Raw genomic sequence first — 19,119 nt, forward strand, 5'->3', positions numbered from 1 at the left:
CGAACTTAGACGAGAGTGACGTATATCCGGTGTGTCGAACTGTCGCCTTTTTATAGCGTCAACATCGGACTCGCTGACCAATTAGTGCTTACTGAACCGTAGCACTATGCAAATGTCGTGTGGTTTATCAACCTTCTTGGCCCCCGAAATGTTTGATAAAAAAAATATGGCCCGCGGACTATGATAAGTTGGACAGCGCTGCAGTAGAGCATTAGAGCTTCGTGGGGTCCAGGCAATTTTGAATTAGGGGCCCCATGTGCAGTGTTGACTTAAGACATTTTTTTCGAGGGAATATTTAGGGGGAAATATTTTCTTATAAAAGATTGGTTTGGGGCCCAAGGCAATTGCCTTTTGTGCTCATAGGATAACGCGCCACTGACTTTATCCTATACTCAGTAGTTAGCAAAGAAGAGAAAATGTTTGATTTACTTTAAGTTTTTAATTAGAGTAAGGATGTCTATACATCATTTCCAAGTTTATACGTAGGCCTATATCGTTATATAGATCTATATGCATTACTGTATTCAGAATGAATAAAACATTTGCAGGTAAAATTGCAGAAATAAGCAAACCTAATATCACGAGAACGAGTGAATTTAATGTGTCTCTGTCCACAAAACTCTTGCAAAAATAAAAAACACTACATGTATTTAAAATATTTTTAATATAGTTCTCATATTATAAACAGAGCTACCATATTAGGCAACTCGGTCTGCTTAGTATGGGAGCTCTGCTTAATATTAATGATATATCAATTTAAAATATTAAATAAATTAAAGTTGTAATTTTAATTTTAAATATTATTACCGAGGAATAACAGACTATACGTTTATTGTGTATTTTTGTAATATATTCTGTAAGATTATGCAGATTTTCACCAGCAGTTTTCAACCTTTTTCACTCGATTGCCACCTGAACCATCTGTATATAGACTTGCAGCACTAACCGATCCTCCTTGTGTACCTCTAGGGATACGTGTACCACTGGTTAAGAACCGCTATTCTAAACACTACACATTATTCCTGGGTAGTGTTTAAACGCTTCCTGGACTCGTTTTTTTTCCTTAAAGTTATGATAAAACTCCTTACCTATCAGCCAATACCCTGGCTTCTTTAGCAATTTCGGACATCCTCTTGGACTGTTCGTCGTGTTCTTCGGACCGATCCAACGCATCCTGTAACGCTTTGCGACATCGACTATCGAAATAATCTCGAGCGATCCTTAAACTCTCTTCGATCTGATTAATAATATCTTCGGCTTGAGTGATGTTGGAATCTGCTTCTCCGCTGCCTTTTTGTATATCTGGTATCTGAGACGAAACTTTACCTGCCGTGTTTTGAACCGCTTCTATCTTCTCTCTTAGATCCTTTAGATCTTTTATCAATGGGCTCTCTTGAGCTAAAAAGAGAGAGAGTTAATTTAAACCAGTTCGAAATTTTGGCGCGAGCAAGAAATATTTTTAATAACCGACCTGCAGCTTTCGATGCGTCTTTCACTAGTTTGTCCAGAGAATCTTTGACTTCGAACAGTTTTCTTCGAAATTCGAAATCGTCTGTTACTACTTCGTCGTGGTTTTGAATTTCTTCAATAAGAAGTGCCAACTCGCCCAATCTGTTCTGCACCTCTTCGGTTTCCTCTTCGATTAATGTGTAACACGCTGGACAATCTGTAAAATTACTCACGAATCTGTACTCATAAACTGTAATTTTTTAAAATGGATTCTTTTTAAGTTGTTTTATTTGTTTATTAGAATAAATATTATATATTAATTAAATAGAGTATTTATTATGTTGATTCGTAAGCCACGCGCCTTGGAAAACTGTGCGAAAAAGCGTCAAGAGATTGCAGGCAAGTGTATAGTATGCAGGTTACATGATGCATCATTTCGGGTCTGAAATACTGTCAAACGGAAATTGACTGCGGAAAAATTCATATGTGTGGCGGAATCACTTTCAACTAATGTAAATCGGCATGTTGTGAGGATTGAATGTGTTTTCTTTTAATACTCGATATGCGGATTATAACAAGGGCGCAACACATTACCGGTTTAAATGTCATATTTAGTTTTATTTAAATAAAATTAACCACAACAATAATCTATAAAAACCGGTAATGTTTCGTGCATTAATTAGAGCAAGTTCAATCCTCACAACAACAAGGTATTTTGTGAGTTACAGAATTATGCAGCCGGGCCATACATTAGATGAAAGTGATTCCATCAGGTACATGAATTTTGAGCAATTCATTTCTCTTTGACAATTGACAATAGTATAACCAATACACTATAAACACTTGCCCCTGATGCTTTTCTGCACAATCTCCTATTGCGTGTGACTTGTGAAAAACCACGTATATAGTGTGTTTACTTAAACATCTAACCAAGGGCAAAAGAGATCTTTCCAGCATCTGTCGGGTTAGGTTGTGGACTGCAGAGGACACTAATACACAGGATATTATGTTGCTGTGACATGCACCCAGCACAACATAACATACAGAGGATGCAGCACTATGATTTGAGTGGTGCAACAAGATTTTAAATTTACATCTTAACGACTAGCACATTTTGTGGACCGACGAGCCACTGTTTTCCCGGAATAGACTGTACAACTGTCACAATGTGCACCACTGATTAGACCGTGCTCCACGATGCACGCGACACCAAGTGTATTTTCCTACCCTAAACGTCTGGTGTAAAATTTGGTGCGAGAATATACTTCGGTCCCCTATTCATCGACGGTACCCCGAATAGTGAATGATATCTGTACATCTTAAACACGACGGTGGACGAATGGCTCGATAACGTTTTGAATATGTTTTTAACAGGGTTATGTTTATTCTTTACAGTCAGAGATTATTTGTATATTATGCTGAATCGGTTTAACTTGATCCCCTTCGGTTATTTTTGCTCCGGAACAAGCATGCACTATATGTGTACACTCGTGAAATGATAGAAAAACTTCCTTTGCCTCCTGATAGACGTTTAAGTGGACAAAGAAAGACACAGATTGAAATTTAGAGATAAAATACAAATCGATACGATAAAAGAGCAGTTGATAGATGAAGATGTAAAGAAAAAAACAGAGATGGCAACGACTCATTAAAGCTACCAACTCCTAATTTTTTGGATAAAGTCAGGATGAGGAAGAAGCTAAACTATCAGCTATTGTATTCAATTATGAACATTTAGTTGATATAAAACAAATAAGTTAATTATATAAAAACTTACAACATGATATGGAAATATAACGAATAAATTTTTAAAGAAAAGCTTCGAAACCTTTAAAGAAAAAAGCTGTAGAAATTAATGAATTAATTTATTGCTTTTGAGTTAACAAAACTTGTAGAAAGGGCATCATGAATACGCCAAATATATAACAGATAAGGGAAAATATAATAAAAATTTAAAACTTCTCTATGAGTAGAAGAAAAGGTAAAATCTGTAGCCTTATGTGACTCATCTATATATTTTAAAAAAGGCGTACAAAATAGTTCCCATTGATCAAATTCAGCATAATAATGTCTCGAATTAAACCTCGTGATTACTACATGTGCGGTAAACTATAAAAAAGTTGAATAAATTTCAAGTTACGAACAATTTTGGCGATTTCGATCTGTCATCTGACCAATAGTACTATCACACAATCTAATATAACACGTGAGTTTGGACTAAAACGTAGAAATTTGTCGAAATTCCTTTACTTAATTTTATTTATTTTCCCCTTGAAGTATTATATTTATCTGCAGATCCAGCTGTATATGGATGTGTATGCATATTTGAGACACGAACCTACCAAATCATATCACAACTCCGGCATTCAGTACTAAATACACAGAATATCAATATTTTATTACAATATGAAATATGATGTAATCGCCTACCTAGGCAGATAGTTTCCGTCGGAAACTTCTTATTATCACGGCAATGAGTACATTGACGACCCTGCATGTTAGGCCTACATGGACATTGTCCCTCGGAATCACACTGCAGCGAAGTTGATCCAACGGGATCGCAATTACACGCTAAAAAAGTGATTAAAGTTCATAATTAATGCGTATTTAATATACTTAAACCGTTATTTAAGTATATTAAATTAATAATGATAATTAAACGTAATTATCATTAATGATAATACGTATAATGATAATTACGTTTGCATCCCGAAGAAGAAAACCCGTAATAGTAGGGTCGACATGTGTCGCAATGCTTGCCGGTTACGTCTGGCAAACAGTGACATTGCCCCGTTCTGACGTCACAAGTCTGATTATACGACCCTATTGGGTTGCAGCTGCACTTCTCGCAGCCCGTGCCACTTCCTATATTCCAGTATCCCACCTCGCAGGTGTCGCAGCCTAGTCCCACCACGTTAGCTCGACACCTGCACTGCCCGGTTAAGACGTCACAATTAGGAGCACCGGTCTGCTGTACCGTACCCAAAGGATAACAGTTACAAGCTGAAAGAACACAGAGACAAAAATTAATAATAGCTCGAAGACGAGTCGAAAAGGGTTTATAAAATATTCAAGACTCACGTTGGCATCCTCTTCGGGGTACAGCCAGGGGATTACCGTAATATCCAGTCTTGCATTTTTCACAATTTCGTCCGGCTGTGTTATATATGCATTTCAGACATTCTCCAGTCGTCCTGAAAGGGAAATTACACGAAAAAAATACTTGAATTTATAACGAATATAAGTGAACTTTCGCGTGACGAAAGGCTTTAAAACATTAAAGTTAATCGAAAGTGAGAAATTTATTTATTTATTTATTTATGCGATCTTACGAATTGCAATTTCCCACGGCGTTAGGATCAATATTATCATTGCACTGGCATTTTCTGCAAGGTCTAGGGGGGCCGTAATTACCTTTAGGATCTCCGTAATATCCGTCTACGCACAATTCGCACTTTGGTCCTGCATTACATAAAATTAAATTATGTATATACTTACTTAAACTTCATATAAAGACATGCTCTTAAATTGCTTTCAACGATAGGCAAGTGAGATTTGCCTTACCTATAATTCAACTGATTAATAATTGTAAATTCTCATAAAATACGAGAATTTACAATTATTAATCAGTTGAATTATAGATAAGGCAAATCTCACTTGCCTATCGTTGAAAGCAATTTAAGAGCATATATATGTATATATATATATATATATAGCGCATTTGCTGATGTATTTAGTGCAGTGGTTTTTAACTTGGCTCTCACGACGCTCCGGGGTGTCGCAAGAAACTCTAGGAGTGTCACGAGTTTCCCCGCTAACCGGTGATTTATTTTATGCTTAAATAAATTATTGGCTATTTCGTGTCACATATATAGTAAACCAGCCAAAAACCTAATTGCTTACTTTGTTGTGTCTGACTCGCGACTTGCTTTCAACCATAACAGGTGAACGTGATCAAAAACTAGTGAATTGCAGTGGTTTTCGGTCATCTAGTGTGTGTGACAAATTTAGTGTATTTAAGTGAATTTTATTTGTTTAATTACTATCAATAATTATTATTATTTCGACGAGACGGGTAAAATTCTTCAAAAATCAATGCCATGTCATCAAAAGTAGTTATATATACAGTATTAATATTCGCATTTTATCCTAGATTTTATATTGGAGATAATGAATGACATATTGGTGATAAATAATCCGATTTCACTGATTTCAGTGACCAAAAATTCTCTTCCCTTAAAAAGAATTTTTGCATTCTTGGTGCTGAAGATCATGAGATCTTATCTTTAATTATTTTTGACGTCATTATTAATTTATTTTTAAGTTTGTACTACTTCAGAAATTAAGATACATTAATTCAGTTGATTAATAATGGCTTAAAACTAAATGTTTAAGTTTTATTAAGAGTGTATTTATTTATTGAGAGTACAATGTGTTCATAACTTTTATCTGCATAAATGAAAGACGTGTAAACAACTTTTGTAAATAAATGTAAAATTGAAATAATTATTTTCAAAATTTCTGGAATAAAAAATCATTAAAATGTTTTTAGGAAACTAAGTGTTACACCAATCTAACTCCCTTAATAACAATCAATAAAGATGAAAATAATGAACTAAAAAGATATTTATAGGGAAAGAAAATACTTCATTTCTGTCCTATTGGGCTGCCCATTATGGGTGGATAAATATAAAAATTTACAATGTACAGTACAGAAGTACGAAACGCATTGATTGCTGTAGTTCCAAATTTTATTTATATCTAGCTACATAATAGTTTATATTATATATTATAAAATAATATAAACAATACTTGATAGTGTTTATCAGTGACATAATGAATAGGAGTAAAAACTTGTCTTTTTAAAAACAAAACTGTAAATATATTTGTTTTTAAAGTCAATATTGTCTTTGTATCATCTGTTAAACCAAAAAAAGTTTTTTTTTTTTATTTTGGTATGTGCATCAGTACAATACGTGTGCATTTCAATTAAAGTAATGATAATTATCTTGAATATTTTGAATGCTGTTAATTTATATTTTATTATCAACAGAAATAATCTTTGATATTAAAATTAGAATTTTCTGTAAACATTTTCGCGCAATTTGTAGTGTTTAATATTTTCTCACACCTGTGACTTAAGCAGGAAAAGTACCAACGAACAATTGTTATTTTAAGCTTTACACATATTTACTTACCCGTATGACCTATCTCGCATTCTCTACAGGCTATCCGTCCGTCTGGAAGGACCACACAAGCTCCTTGATTCGGACAAGGGCAAGGTCGACAGTCTCCGGGAGCACCTCTCACTAGCCCATAGTAACCTGGAGCGCACCTGTCGCATCTCTCCCCCACTGTATTGTGCTTACACAAGCAGGCACCTGCAAGAATAATATTGTATGTCGATTCCGAGCGAATATAATAAATGACTTCACGTTAGTTTCACCTGTTTCCGGATCACAAATATCGCCGTGTCCGCGGCAACTGCAGGGCACACAGGTATCAAAAACTGTACCACCGGGTGGATTTCTAGTGTACCCGGGGGCACACTTCTCACAAAACTGTCCGGTATGACTAGGAGGACAATGGCAAGTTTCGATCCAGGTGGCTTCTAACCTTCCGGGCGTTTGACGAGCAGAATCCAATCTCACGTTATCCAGATATCCGATGGCTTCGGGGAGGGGGTTACAAACAGAATTAATTGAAAGTCACGAATTTCCGATTAATAAAGAACCTACTCACTTCCTGGGGTATAGATTCCACGTATTTTGATAGCCGTCACATTGGATAAAACCCTCATAAAGTCGTGAAATCTTAGTCTAGGCTGCCATCCGAAGGAGGGGTGTTCGTGCAAACGAAATTTATATTTTTGACTACTCCGCGCTTCGGGCATCGGATTTCCTTGGCCTACGATGGGTGACGAGATCTTCAACCCTCCACCTTCTATAATAACATCTTCGGCTCCCGCTCTGGCTCCTTCTCCACTGAACCGAAGTTCGAACGATAGATATTGATTATAGGATGCTCGTTGATCACCCAAATAACAGACTAAACGAGGAACAACGTGTCGATAACCGCATAAATTTGAAATGTTTCAATTTAAATGGCCTAAATTACCTGGTGCAGAAAAATACATGGTGTGACTGTTCGTGGACCTGAGTTGTAACACCTGAAGATCAGGGTCATAATACACAGGTACACGTACTCCGTGATCTTCACCTCTCCAGTCTTCCTTATCTAGAAGACAGCGTAATGTTAAGTTAAACAGTTCAAGAAAAGTCATTAAAGAATCGATAATTACCATTATTAAAGCTTGTATCAATAATAACTTGGTAGTATCCAGGAGTACTCCTGCATTTATTCGAATGGCCATAACAGAAACAAGAAACACATCCGAATTCATTCTCTTCTTGCATATCAAAGTATCCCTCTCTACATCTAAGATTTATAAATTTCCGTTAATATTCGTTAAGATTTAATTTTAAAATCCTCTAATTATTCACCTGTCACATTTATGTCCTTCTACGTATTCTTTACATCTACAACTGCCAGTGGTAAGCTCGCATATGGGAATTTCTTTGATTATTCCAGCGGAATTACAGTCACAAGAACTGTAAATAATTAATTAATTAATTAAACAATTATACCGTAAACGTTCTAAATAAATCTAGCAACGAGTTGCTTAACTTTCCCAGCAACATTTGGTGGCGCCATCTGTTCCGATATTTTATTTTAAAAACTTTATATTTTTAATTAGTATAAAAAGGCAAAACAAAGTTTTGGCGGGTAAGTAGGAATGGGTTTTATAAAAAATTGTAAATGCTAATAACAAGTAAAAACGTCATTAAGTCCGACTGTATTCCAGATACACACGACCCCCGTTATCTCCCAACCCTTTCGACCTTCAGTCATCAAAATTTAATAGCATCGATCCCCCTGATACACAAACCTCCGTGCAAAATTTCAGAAATTTTCGACAAAAGCACAAAGTTATTAAGCTTTAAAGAGGGTGAACAAAATCATGCCCCCCATACACACATAAACATACATAGAAAAAAACGACGTTTTTTGCATTTCTAGACATTTCAAGGTCCCGAGTCCAAAAATGTAAAAATTTTCGGGGGGTCCATTTTCGATCGNAAACGAAAAAAGGCGGAAAATTATCTTTCAAATCTAATAAATCACGTCTCACCCGAAATTAAAGAAAATCTAAAGGAGCTGGTAAGAGAAAACTCTGTGAATTTACTTGCGAGAGGATTAATATTTAGATTTTAACCTATTTTAGGAGGTCCCGAGTCCAAAAATGTAAAAATTTTCGGGGGGTCATTTTTCGATCGATCGCCATACTTTCCATCTGCTAACAGAGCCGGGAAAGTAATAATAATGAAAATCTACCTGCAACCGTGAGGAGACAAACCGAAATAATTAGAAGAGCAACGTTGGCATCTCCTTCCTTCTACGCCTGGTTTGCATTGGCATTTTCCTTCATTATCGCACTGAAGAGAGTATGATCCTGGGGAAAAAATCATCCATAATTAATAAAATTCTGATAAATTTATACCGAAAATTGTTCGTTTTAGTATTAGCCTACCTAAAGGATCGCAATTACAGGGTGCGCATCTTCCATCTCTTCTTCGAAAATGGTTTGGCTTGCAGTTTTCGCAGTGGGGGCCGTCTGTGTAATCTCTGCATTCTACACAATGACCTCCGTGCCCCGTTCTCTCCCATAATTCCATATCGAAGTAGCATTTTTCGGATCGGCTATTACAGTTACATTCTGAAGGAAGAAAGGAGAAGGGGAAAACAAACAAAATCTGATTAAACAGACAATACGACGGATTTTAATAAGGCTAATTAATTATAAAAATATTATTGATACATAATTGGCACTAAAGGTGGAAGGTTAGGCCGCCATCTTGTGTTAAATTAACTATTCAATAGTTTAGAATATACTAGGCGAATAGCTACCATATCTATCCACAGCTTATATTCGTGCTATACTATACTACAGTACAGTTTAACTATACTGTAGTATAGTATTAGTTGTTAGTTTTCGTACTACACAACACTATAGTATTACCGTATAGTACAGCAGTACTGTGTACTGTAGTACCCACTGTAGTTTATAGATTGATAACAGCATATAAAAGAATCAATATCTTAATAAGGTTCTTTATTATAATGAGTATTTATCATCAATAACACAAATTCTATCACCTTTATCGTTTTCTTATACCTTTAACGAATGTTTAAGCAGTGTAAACGAGGGATTTTCACATAGAATTGCCTTAAAATTTAATTGAATCAATTTATCTGTATAGCTAAATTAATTAGAGATAAATTAATGTAGCCCGTAGTGGCAAGTTCTGTATAGAAATTACTGGTTACATTTCATCCTTACACAGCAGTTAAAGTTACCTGCTCCCACCTTTATTCCGCCTATCGTCCCACGCTTAAACATAACAAAAATTGACATCTGTTGTAAAACAGCGAAGACAAAATCAACCCCGAACAAAATTGGCACCCATATTGACTAATTTTTCAAATGTTAAAGCGGTCCTAATTCCCCTTTAGTCTAGGCTGCCATCCGAAGGAGGGGTGTTCGTGCAAACGAAATTTATATTTTTGACTACTCCGCGCTTCGGGCATCGGATTTCCTTGGCCTACGATGGGTGACGAGATCTTCAACCCTCCACCTTCTATAATAACATCTTCGGCTCCCGCTCTGGCNCCCACCTTTATTCCGCCTATCGTCCCACGCTTAAACATAACAAAAATTGACATCTGTTGTAAAACAGCGAAGACAAAATCAACCCCGAACAAAATCGGCACCCATATTGACTAATTTTTCAAATGTTAAAGCGGTCCTAATTCCCCTACACGCATCCAAAAAATAGTTAATTAACGACAAGAGAAAGTTTACTTAAATGTAAATACACAATAAACCAGATCATACTTTCGCTAACGAGGCATAAATATTAATGTATACATCCTACAAGTTGTTAATCACCTTATGGGAGTGTCAGCGTATAAAATCTACACCTTTTAACGTATAAAAAAAAGTCCATTTTTACGAATTTATAATCGCTTACCATGTCAAAAAAGTATTTTCTATTATCTTACCTCTACCCTCCAGCCTTTGTTGGTGTTGATAAGGGGGCGAAGCCGCATCGATTGACAAAATTGGCACAATGACATACAAGAAATACGTAGAACACTTAAGATAACGGCGAAACATAACGAAAAAGCGTTAAACACCAGGATATATTTATCGTTTTATACATAAATCGATGCTCGGAAGTGATTGCCGAGATCAACATCCGCGAGAATGACAGCAGAAGAGGGAAAGTTTGTAACAGGTGTCCGACTTTTACAAGTACAGTAGTAACCAACCTACTTCCTGAACTGGGACTCTTCCCTCCCTACTCGTTTTTTGTTTTGCAAGTTGCCATTGGTGGAAAGCGTACACGGGAACGGGGATAAAGATTCGTGACGTAAGAACTTACATCTAACACGTTTAATAATAAGCGTAAATCGTCCTGTAAACTAGATTTTTACATCGATTTTGTGTAGAAGAAAAAGAAAGAAGTTTACCTTGGCATTGAAAAGCCTTATCTACAGTTGCTTTCTCCCACTGTACATCATTATGAGACGGTAAGCATTCGTTACAGTCGGGTCCCGTAGTGAAATGTTGGCACTGGCATTCCAGTACTTGAATTCCACCAGGCAATGCCTTAGGCAAGCATTGACTCGCGTGCCCGTTACATTCGCATCTGATAAAGGTGAAAAAATAATAATACAGTAAAATTAATAAAGTTTATACAAAAATATATTTATATTAATTTATTTTAGTAAGCAAAATTCTATTGGTTAATTTATTCGTTCAAAAAATTCATCTAGCGAATGACAGATGATATAAGAGTTCTGAAAATGACGGTTCGATTTTTAAATTTTAAAAACCGTTAGATTCTAATTGAAGAAACCATTTTATTAGTTTAATTTCTTCCAAATAATTTATATAAAAGGAATCTCAACGACGAAATGTCGACAGTCGAAGATAAAGTTTCGAAACATAAACGAAAAAAGGCGGAAAATTATCTTTCAAATCTAATAAATCACGTCTCACCCGAAATTAAAGAAAATCTAAAGGAGCTGGTAAGAGAAAACTCTGTGAATTTACTTGCGAGAGGATTAATATTTAGATTTTAACCTATTTTAGGCATAAATTCTGAAAAGATATTTTGCCTAATTATTCTAAAAATAATATTTTAATAATAAATTAAAGTAACTTCATAAATATTTTAACGAGTTATTCGTTAATTAATTTATACGGTGATAATGCAAATATTTATAATTTTAACACGAGAAATCTAAGCAGCCGGTAATTTAATGTGCGATTCTAGAGTTAAATATTATTTGCAAGCCTTCTACTCATTACGACAGTCATAAAATTCCATAATTGATAGGATTTCAACGTAGTTTGATGTGTAATTTTGCTTATTTTCCAAGACTCTAAAGCTCCATTTTATTATTAGAAGCCTTCTAAACTTTTAAAGATTCGACGAACAGTCTCAAGACCTCGTTATATAGCTATGTATTCTATATAAGACTGTTTCTAACGTCTTAAAATCCACAAAAATGAAACTTGCATTATCATTTTGTTCTGTAGAATTGAGTGGACATATTCCAGATAAGAAACAGGCTTTGAAAAATTTGGGAAGTCACAACCAAGCTAAGTGTTGCCTAATTTTAACTCTGGTCTTTTGTGCTTTCTTTAATTAACACGAAATATATTGATAGAACATGTATAAAATTTGTAAAAATTAAGTAAAAATAATTCAAATTTAACCTCACAAAAAAGTTCCTTTCTCCATCTTTTGCTTGGGTAAACTGTTAAAGTAAAACAAAACAAAATAAATTCTTTCCTCCTCCTCCTCCTCCTCCCCTCTCGTTTGTCTGATGAAAAGAAATGAAAAGACGTAAAATATATAGGGAGAAAAATAAAGAGAAGAATGAGGAGAGATGGAAAAGGAAGAAATTGAGAGAGAGGACAGAGAGAAGAAAGGAGGAGGAGGAGGAGGAGAATTCGTTCTATGAATTAAATACAGTCAAACTTCCGACACAACAGATTAAACATAAAAAGTAGCTCGTTATTTGCAAGTTATTTTCCATGCATTTTTGTTTTAAAAAATTCCCGAAAAAAATGTCCGCTGTTGAAAGCTCGACTGTATAAAATCCTGATCTATGGAGTAGATCGAAAACGTTAGTTTTTTTAATAAAACTCCCTTGGCAAAAAATAAGGTGTTTGTTACTTGAATAATTATTTTGCCGAGTACGTTTCTGTTCAATGTTAAAATCCTGAAACTAAAACTGCATCACATATAGTCCTATATAAATTCGTTTGAAATACTTATTTAATTTTAAATAGCTAAATACTAAATTTGATTCGTTTACAGAATTTTAAATAATATTCAAACGTATAAATGAAAATTAAATTCCGAATTAATTTTAAAAAATTTGAATTAATTCCAAAATCCAATTTTTTTGCTTTAGAAAAAGTATCCTTCTATAGTGAAAGCCGTGTACTTAGGTGACGAGAAAGCCATTGATCTCTTGTTAGATGCCGGTGACAGTATCAACGTGCAAATAGCGGTGAGAGCTTACAATTTAAAATGTATTTTTATCAATTTATTCTTGGTTAAATGCCCATTATATTGTTATATTTAGGATGGCACTACTCCACTTATCATGGCAGTCGAACGGGGTCACGTGCATTTAATTAAAAAATTTCTGGAGGCAGGAGCCGATCCAACCGTTCTGAGAAAGGTTCGTGTAAGTTTTCCTCACCTTTAGGCACTGTTTATTGAGTATTTAATCTCTGAGTCTCGACGTCGTCAAGGCACCGATGTCTTGACGACGTCGATCATCAACTCTATCGGCTCGTTCGATCTTCTCTGGAGATTTTTAGAGAAATCGGGAGGATGCGATCAGAATCACGTGGATAAAGTAACATTTTAAATATAAAAGAGGCTTATAAAAAATTAAAATATGGTTTAAAATACGTCTTCGTTTCAGCACAGAAATACCCTTCTAGTACTAGCAGCCGATAAGGGTTGGGAAGCTGGAGTAACTTCAATGTTCTCGCGCCATGACATTAATATAAACCATCAGAATTTGGTAGGTTTTTTAATGTACTTTTGCTGTTTATATACAATTTTTAGCTTTGATTTTATTGAATTAACTCCATTTACAGAATGGGAAAACGGCCTTGATGATAGCAACTGCGCAAGGTCATATGCAAATAGTCGAAATACTCCTCTGTCGTGGTGCGAATTTGCTGCTTGAAGATCAGGTAAACCCTAATGTTAACAAAGAACTTTTACAGAGTACTGTATATATGTTTAATAGTACTCTTGTTCATTGGAGAGCTCAGTTACAATCAAGCACGTTCGAGCATTTTGGCTGGTCACAGGTGTGCTGTACAGCATTGTACTGTACTGTACAATGCTGTACACTACATCCAGTTATCTGATGAAGAGCCAAACATTTTGAAAGTAATAGTTTGAGCTCTCGAATAGAGCAGATAAGATTAAATTTGATAAACGAAGCCCAGCCTTAGTTTTTATATGCTTTACAGAAAGGAGCTACAGCGTTATGTTACGCCGTATTCCACCAGCACCCCGAAATAGCGTGTTGCTTATATCAGAAAATGGATTACTCCTTCAAAAATACCTTCGTCAAGGTAAATTTTCGTTAAATTCTACAGAAATATTGTATTTTCATACATAAAACGTTTCCTAATTGTACAGAGGAGGATCGAATTACTGACTTGTCCAGCAGCCACCTCTTCATTCCTTAAGGATATGTTATTCCCAGTTCTATTGCATATACGTCGCAAAATGAAGAAAGGATTTACACTTCTTCATACGAATGGCATCTTTGCCAACCTGGTAGAATGTGCCGAGAGAAATGTAAAAGATGCTGACTTACTATGGACCTTGTTCCATCTTTCAGCTTGCTTGATATACGATAAAGCCGATTATAGTAAGTACATCGTTGAAGAATTGGTTGAAGATTTCGTAGAAGCAAATGCTCCAGAACTAATATTAAAGGTGGCGAAGATTTATAAAGAGGAAGATCAGTTTCAATTGAGATGCGCCGCTCTGTTACCAATTCAAGCGGTGGCAGAAGTCGAAGCCGGTAGGAAATGGTTAGAGAAGAATTTTACGTTTCTGACCCCCTATATAACAGAATTTAGTACCCATCTTTGCATCCTAAACTACTGGCAAGAGGAGGAGCAAGTTAAAGTATCGGTGATATGGGAGAGATTTAAGGACACGTACCAGAAAATCTGCGTTAAAAGTGGTGACTTAATCACAAATTTAATGATAGCGAAAGGTTCGAAAACAGAAAAAACGAATAATCAGAAGATAAAGAAAATGAGGACGAAACTATTCGTTAATAGTAACAGATACGTTAAACTTAAAGAAAGTGAGAAGAACGAGGAAACGGGAACGATTTACGATCCCTTAACAAAGCGTAATTTAGATCCTTGCACTCGGACACGAGAAAGCAAGGGTGACAATTTCGAATTGGCAGTACGTAAGAAAAAGGGTAAAAGCCCTCCCGAAAGAAAAAACAAGTCATCGACATCAAAAACAGACAAAAATAAAAATGGTGCGAAGTCCGTCAACACTTGCTCTCAAAAGCACGGATCGCGAATCAAAGAAGACGACTGGTCACTTAATATTAATTACTGGGAAGGACCACGCAATCAGTTTATCGAATCGGAATCTAGTCGTTCTGGTGGTTGTAAACGACACCCCGGAACTTATGCCAGTGCTGTTAAGAAAAATCTAAATAAGTCGATAGATCTAGAACTAGACGAATATTCTAAAGATTTTCCCTCGATTTTATTATCATCAGGGTGCCATAAACCATTAGACAAAGTAAGTTTGTATATACAGGCCGCCCCGAAGTCGGTTAACCATATTTTTTTGCAGGTTACTCGGCAATTTTTTAAAATGTTTTAAAGTGTATTTTGAGTATTGAAAAAAGAACAGCTGACTTCGAACAATTTTTGCAAATTTAGTAAGTAATGAAGTGTCTGAACAAGACAGTACTTTAGTCTGTAAAATGGTTAATCGACTTTCGATCACCCCGTATATTTAAATTCCTGGCTTTCGATATCAATAATATCGTATTAAGTTGGAAAAACCATATATTTTGCTAATTTACGGTGTTAACTTTCTGGTAGCCGTTAGAAAAATTGGATGGCACACGGGGTGATTTCATCTCGACTAGGATATTTACGAACGCATCAAACGTCGCCAATGATTCTTCCTGCCATTTATGGGATCTTCACAAGGATACTTCTTCGCCTAATCTGGAAGCTGCCAGCATTACGTTCTCCGACCTTCCCTCGTCTAATTGTCACTTTACAGAAGATAGGGCCGATCCCGAAGGTGGTTCCGAAACTTCAGCAGATCGAGTTGCAATTACAACGAATGACGACACGGAAGATCCCGAATCGGAACGATTCGTACAGCTACTGTCGGAAGTTTTAACAAACTTGATGAGGATGTTGATGAGGAAGTGTAGAAATTCGTTGGATACTGGGATAAACGTCGCATCGAAATCGGGGGAAGAAATCTTCGCAGAATGGCGACCGCAATCCCAAAGATGGAAACCTCTTCTTTGTAAACTCCTAGCAGAACCTGAGAATCAAAGGTGTTTTGTCAAATCTGCTTTCTATGTAGAACGGAAGGAATGGACTCTACGCCAAGGGTAATCAGTTCGGTTTTCTCACTATTTACACACTTTAGTTCACTATTTACTTATATTTTGCTGACTATTTACACACTTTTGTTCAATAATTACTCAATTCTGCTCAATTTTTACTTATTTCTGCTTACGTTTACTCATTTTCCTCGGTTTTGCTCTCACCTGCTCACTTTTTACTCGCTATTTACTGTCCTATAAGTTCGTTTTAATTTCATCGTTATCATTTCTTAATTGATTTCACATTTCGTATTTTCAGAAAAACTTCTACTTACCTCGGCTTTTATAATAATCGAGAGGAGGTTGTAATTAAGAAAATATATTCCAACACTTCCTGCAAAACAACGGCACAGAACATGCTTCGCTTAACGTCCAATGTGATTCATCATAAGAATATACTCCCTATACTTGTAAGTGAATTAAAATATAGGCCATACTTTCAACCTTAACCTCAGTTAAGATGTGTTTGGTGTAACATAGTTCAGCTTTCGATATATAAATATATCGTTATTTTTTTAAATAATAAGTTTTGATTAAATAAATATAAAACGTTTTTTGATGTATAGACAAATGAGTCTATATAGGCCTAACTATAACAGAAAACGGTAAAATTAGAATGGTTTAAAAATTCAAATAGTTTATCCATATTTAACTTCTTTAATAAGGCGTTATCTTTAGACAAACATACCTTCATCACTCATCAATGTTTGGCAAATAACCGCCAACTTTTTTAAATAAAAAACTTATAACAGCCGGGAAAGTTACGCAACTCAACTCTTGCTGCTAGAATTTTTTTCTTTATTGTTTGGGTTCGGGGTCTCAAAACGTCGAGATTTGCAAAAAAGGAGGGTCAATGCTTACTATGTTTACATAAGTATACCTTAAATTTTATGTTTAAATCTTATAGGAGGTGTGCTATAATTATTCATGCGGGCCAGTATACACGATCACGAAACTGTGCGAATACAGTCTACAAGAATATCTACCACTCGTACAAACGAATAATTTATTACCAATCGTTGGAAAGAAGTTGGTCCATCAACTTTTCGAAGGTCTTGAGTATTTGCATAGCCAGTCGATTCTGCACGGTCGATTAAAAGTAAGGTTTCGTTCCTAACGTACTTATGATGTTTTGTTACGCGTTAACAGACGTAATTATTCTTTCGTACAGCCAAACAATGTCCAAATAGGCATGAATGGCAACCTGCTTTTGAGTGATTTCGGTCTGTTAGACGTGTGGCCACCTCTCTGCGGAATTTTAACCTATTCTTCTCCTAATGAAGTATCTGGTAAGTATGCTTGTCGACAGGAACCAATGGAAATGTAATGATAACTTTATGTCATCAGTTTACAGCTGGAGATGTCAGGAATGCGTTACGGCTATAAGTACATCGGTGGCCAAATCTGCCTTTACGGCCGCTTCCGATATACAAGTATAAAATAATTGATGTTTCCATTAAACTATGCGTAAACTTCACTACATTTTAGTGTATTTACAGGTTGCTGGAATGCTAACATACTTTATTTTTACTGGCCTACATCCTTTCGGTTCCAATGATATCGAATGTCAAGTGAAAATAGGTGAAGGTAATCCCATATTCCGATATCTTGGTCCAGAATTAAATGATTTGGTGGCTTGGATAATATCTTACGAACCGACCACCAGACCTACGGCATGCATGGTCTTAAAGTGAGTTTAAAAAACTTCTATTTTATAAAGTAAGAAAGGAATTATAACAAAGTTTAGGTGATGTTAAGCACTAATGATTTGCTTTGTATATACTGCGACGTTTTACTTGGCTTAATCTTAAATCAAAACTTTTGCAGCCATCCTTACTTTTGGTGTTCTCAAAAGAAACTGGACTTTCTGATAGCCGTAGCCAATCAACCCGAAATGGATTCAAAGTATGTCATACGTACTGTACCGTGTTCGCATTTAATTTGCACCGGTTTTATCAGAATGGTATACACCTTTACGTTACTTCGATGCCATTTTTCTCGTCCCCCTAATAAAAACAAAGCTCGATGGGAACAATTAAAAAGGGTGATACCTTTTGAGATATTCGGACTGATATATTACACTTCTTGAAGGTAAGTTAAGGAAAAATCAGGAATAGTTGGACAGGCTAAAAAATATTATGTGATCAAGCAGTTGGCTAGGGAAAGAATGGTAGGAAAGTAACGCGCTGCCTCCCAACCACGAACTGAAGGGCGTAGATAGAGGAGGAGAATTACATCAAACTGGCATAAAAAGTATACACTGTTCTGACAAGACCAATGCATCTCGAAGTATCTACTAATCGCAGTTTCTGACAGGTGCTGGAAAGAAATCGAAGGAAGAACAGAGTTTACTCGCTTTGAAAACTGGGTAATAGCGAATTCTATAATTGAATTTAAACCGTAAATCAAAATTTATTTAATTTATATACGTTGAACTTTTCAAATTCATCCCCAGATCTCACAAGATACCTACTCAGGTCAGCATTTTGAAAAAACGTCGAATCTTCTTCGACTCATATCGAACTGTGTTAAACCTCATAATTTACTGTAAGAGTACATTTTTATACGAAAATTAACTAATCTGCGTATTAAAGTAAGCAAAAGCACTTGTATTTTACAGATCAGACGAAGTTCGAACCATCCTGAACAATCCAGCTTCCTATTTTACGGAGAATTTTCCTTCGTTGGTGATAAATATATATAAAGTTTTACGTCGGAGTGATTGGAAATATAGGCCTTCTCTATCCTTTGTTTTCAACTGAACCCAAAAAAATTGTGAAATTTTTATATATAATTAAATAGAACTCGTTCATTCAATTTTACTACAAAATTACGTCTTTTTTATTTGGAAAGAGTGCGAAAAACATTTTTACCATATTTAAATATGTA

At 35.6% G+C, this 19,119-nt stretch overlaps 2 protein-coding genes across 5 annotated transcripts in view; one reads left to right on the forward strand and one right to left on the reverse strand.

The window, feature by feature from the left end:
• The window catches only part of LOC111641702 (laminin subunit gamma-1-like), a 35,548-nt gene that overhangs the window by 13,835 nt on the left and 2,594 nt on the right, over positions 1-19,119 (reverse strand). Inside the window, exons 4-18 of one of the 2 annotated variants that reach the window (XM_023387908.1) lie at positions 11,044-11,222; positions 9,041-9,226; positions 8,845-8,962; positions 7,953-8,060; positions 7,751-7,887; positions 7,567-7,686; positions 7,192-7,497; positions 6,896-7,120; positions 6,648-6,830; positions 4,782-4,911; positions 4,531-4,643; positions 4,150-4,452; positions 3,880-4,020; positions 1,472-1,666; positions 1,089-1,398 (exon numbers count right to left, since the gene is read on the reverse strand). In XM_023387908.1, the coding sequence (XP_023243676.1) occupies positions 1,089-1,398; positions 1,472-1,666; positions 3,880-4,020; positions 4,150-4,452; positions 4,531-4,643; positions 4,782-4,911; positions 6,648-6,830; positions 6,896-7,120; positions 7,192-7,497; positions 7,567-7,686; positions 7,751-7,887; positions 7,953-8,060; positions 8,845-8,962; positions 9,041-9,226; positions 11,044-11,222 (2,754 nt within the window). Of the gene's footprint in view, positions 1-1,088; positions 1,399-1,471; positions 1,667-3,879; positions 4,021-4,149; positions 4,453-4,530; positions 4,644-4,781; positions 4,912-6,647; positions 6,831-6,895; positions 7,121-7,191; positions 7,498-7,566; positions 7,687-7,750; positions 7,888-7,952; positions 8,061-8,844; positions 8,963-9,040; positions 9,227-10,572; positions 10,833-11,043; positions 11,223-19,119 lie in introns of those variants that run through there. The other variant, XM_023387910.1, reaches the window with a different exon arrangement.
• Positions 8,629-19,097, forward strand: LOC111641703. Of its 3 annotated transcripts, none has more exons than XM_023387913.1 (17): positions 8,629-8,670; positions 13,003-13,101; positions 13,177-13,281; positions 13,525-13,626; positions 13,703-13,801; positions 14,087-14,191; positions 14,259-15,398; positions 15,707-16,236; positions 16,490-16,640; positions 17,138-17,329; positions 17,402-17,519; positions 17,578-17,663; positions 17,730-17,920; positions 18,058-18,135; positions 18,547-18,598; positions 18,686-18,777; positions 18,851-19,097. In XM_023387913.1, the coding sequence occupies exons 3-17, from the start codon at positions 13,198-13,200 to the stop codon at positions 18,990-18,992; spliced, it is 3,162 nt and encodes a 1,053-aa protein (XP_023243681.1). In that variant the 5' UTR covers positions 8,629-8,670; positions 13,003-13,101; positions 13,177-13,197; the 3' UTR covers positions 18,993-19,097. The 3 variants fall into 3 exon arrangements, with proteins under 3 accessions (XP_023243681.1, XP_023243679.1, XP_023243680.1); XM_023387911.1 differs by lacking the exon at positions 8,629-8,670 and adding an exon at positions 11,350-11,604; XM_023387912.1 differs by lacking the exon at positions 8,629-8,670 and adding an exon at positions 11,351-11,604 and having other exon boundaries at positions 13,177-13,275.

The sequence above is a fragment of the Centruroides sculpturatus genome, unplaced genomic scaffold (genome assembly GCF_000671375.1).
Source record: "Centruroides sculpturatus isolate CEXI.00-Female unplaced genomic scaffold, Cexi_2.0 scaffold1597, whole genome shotgun sequence".
NCBI classification, from domain to species: domain Eukaryota; kingdom Metazoa; phylum Arthropoda; class Arachnida; order Scorpiones; family Buthidae; genus Centruroides; species Centruroides sculpturatus.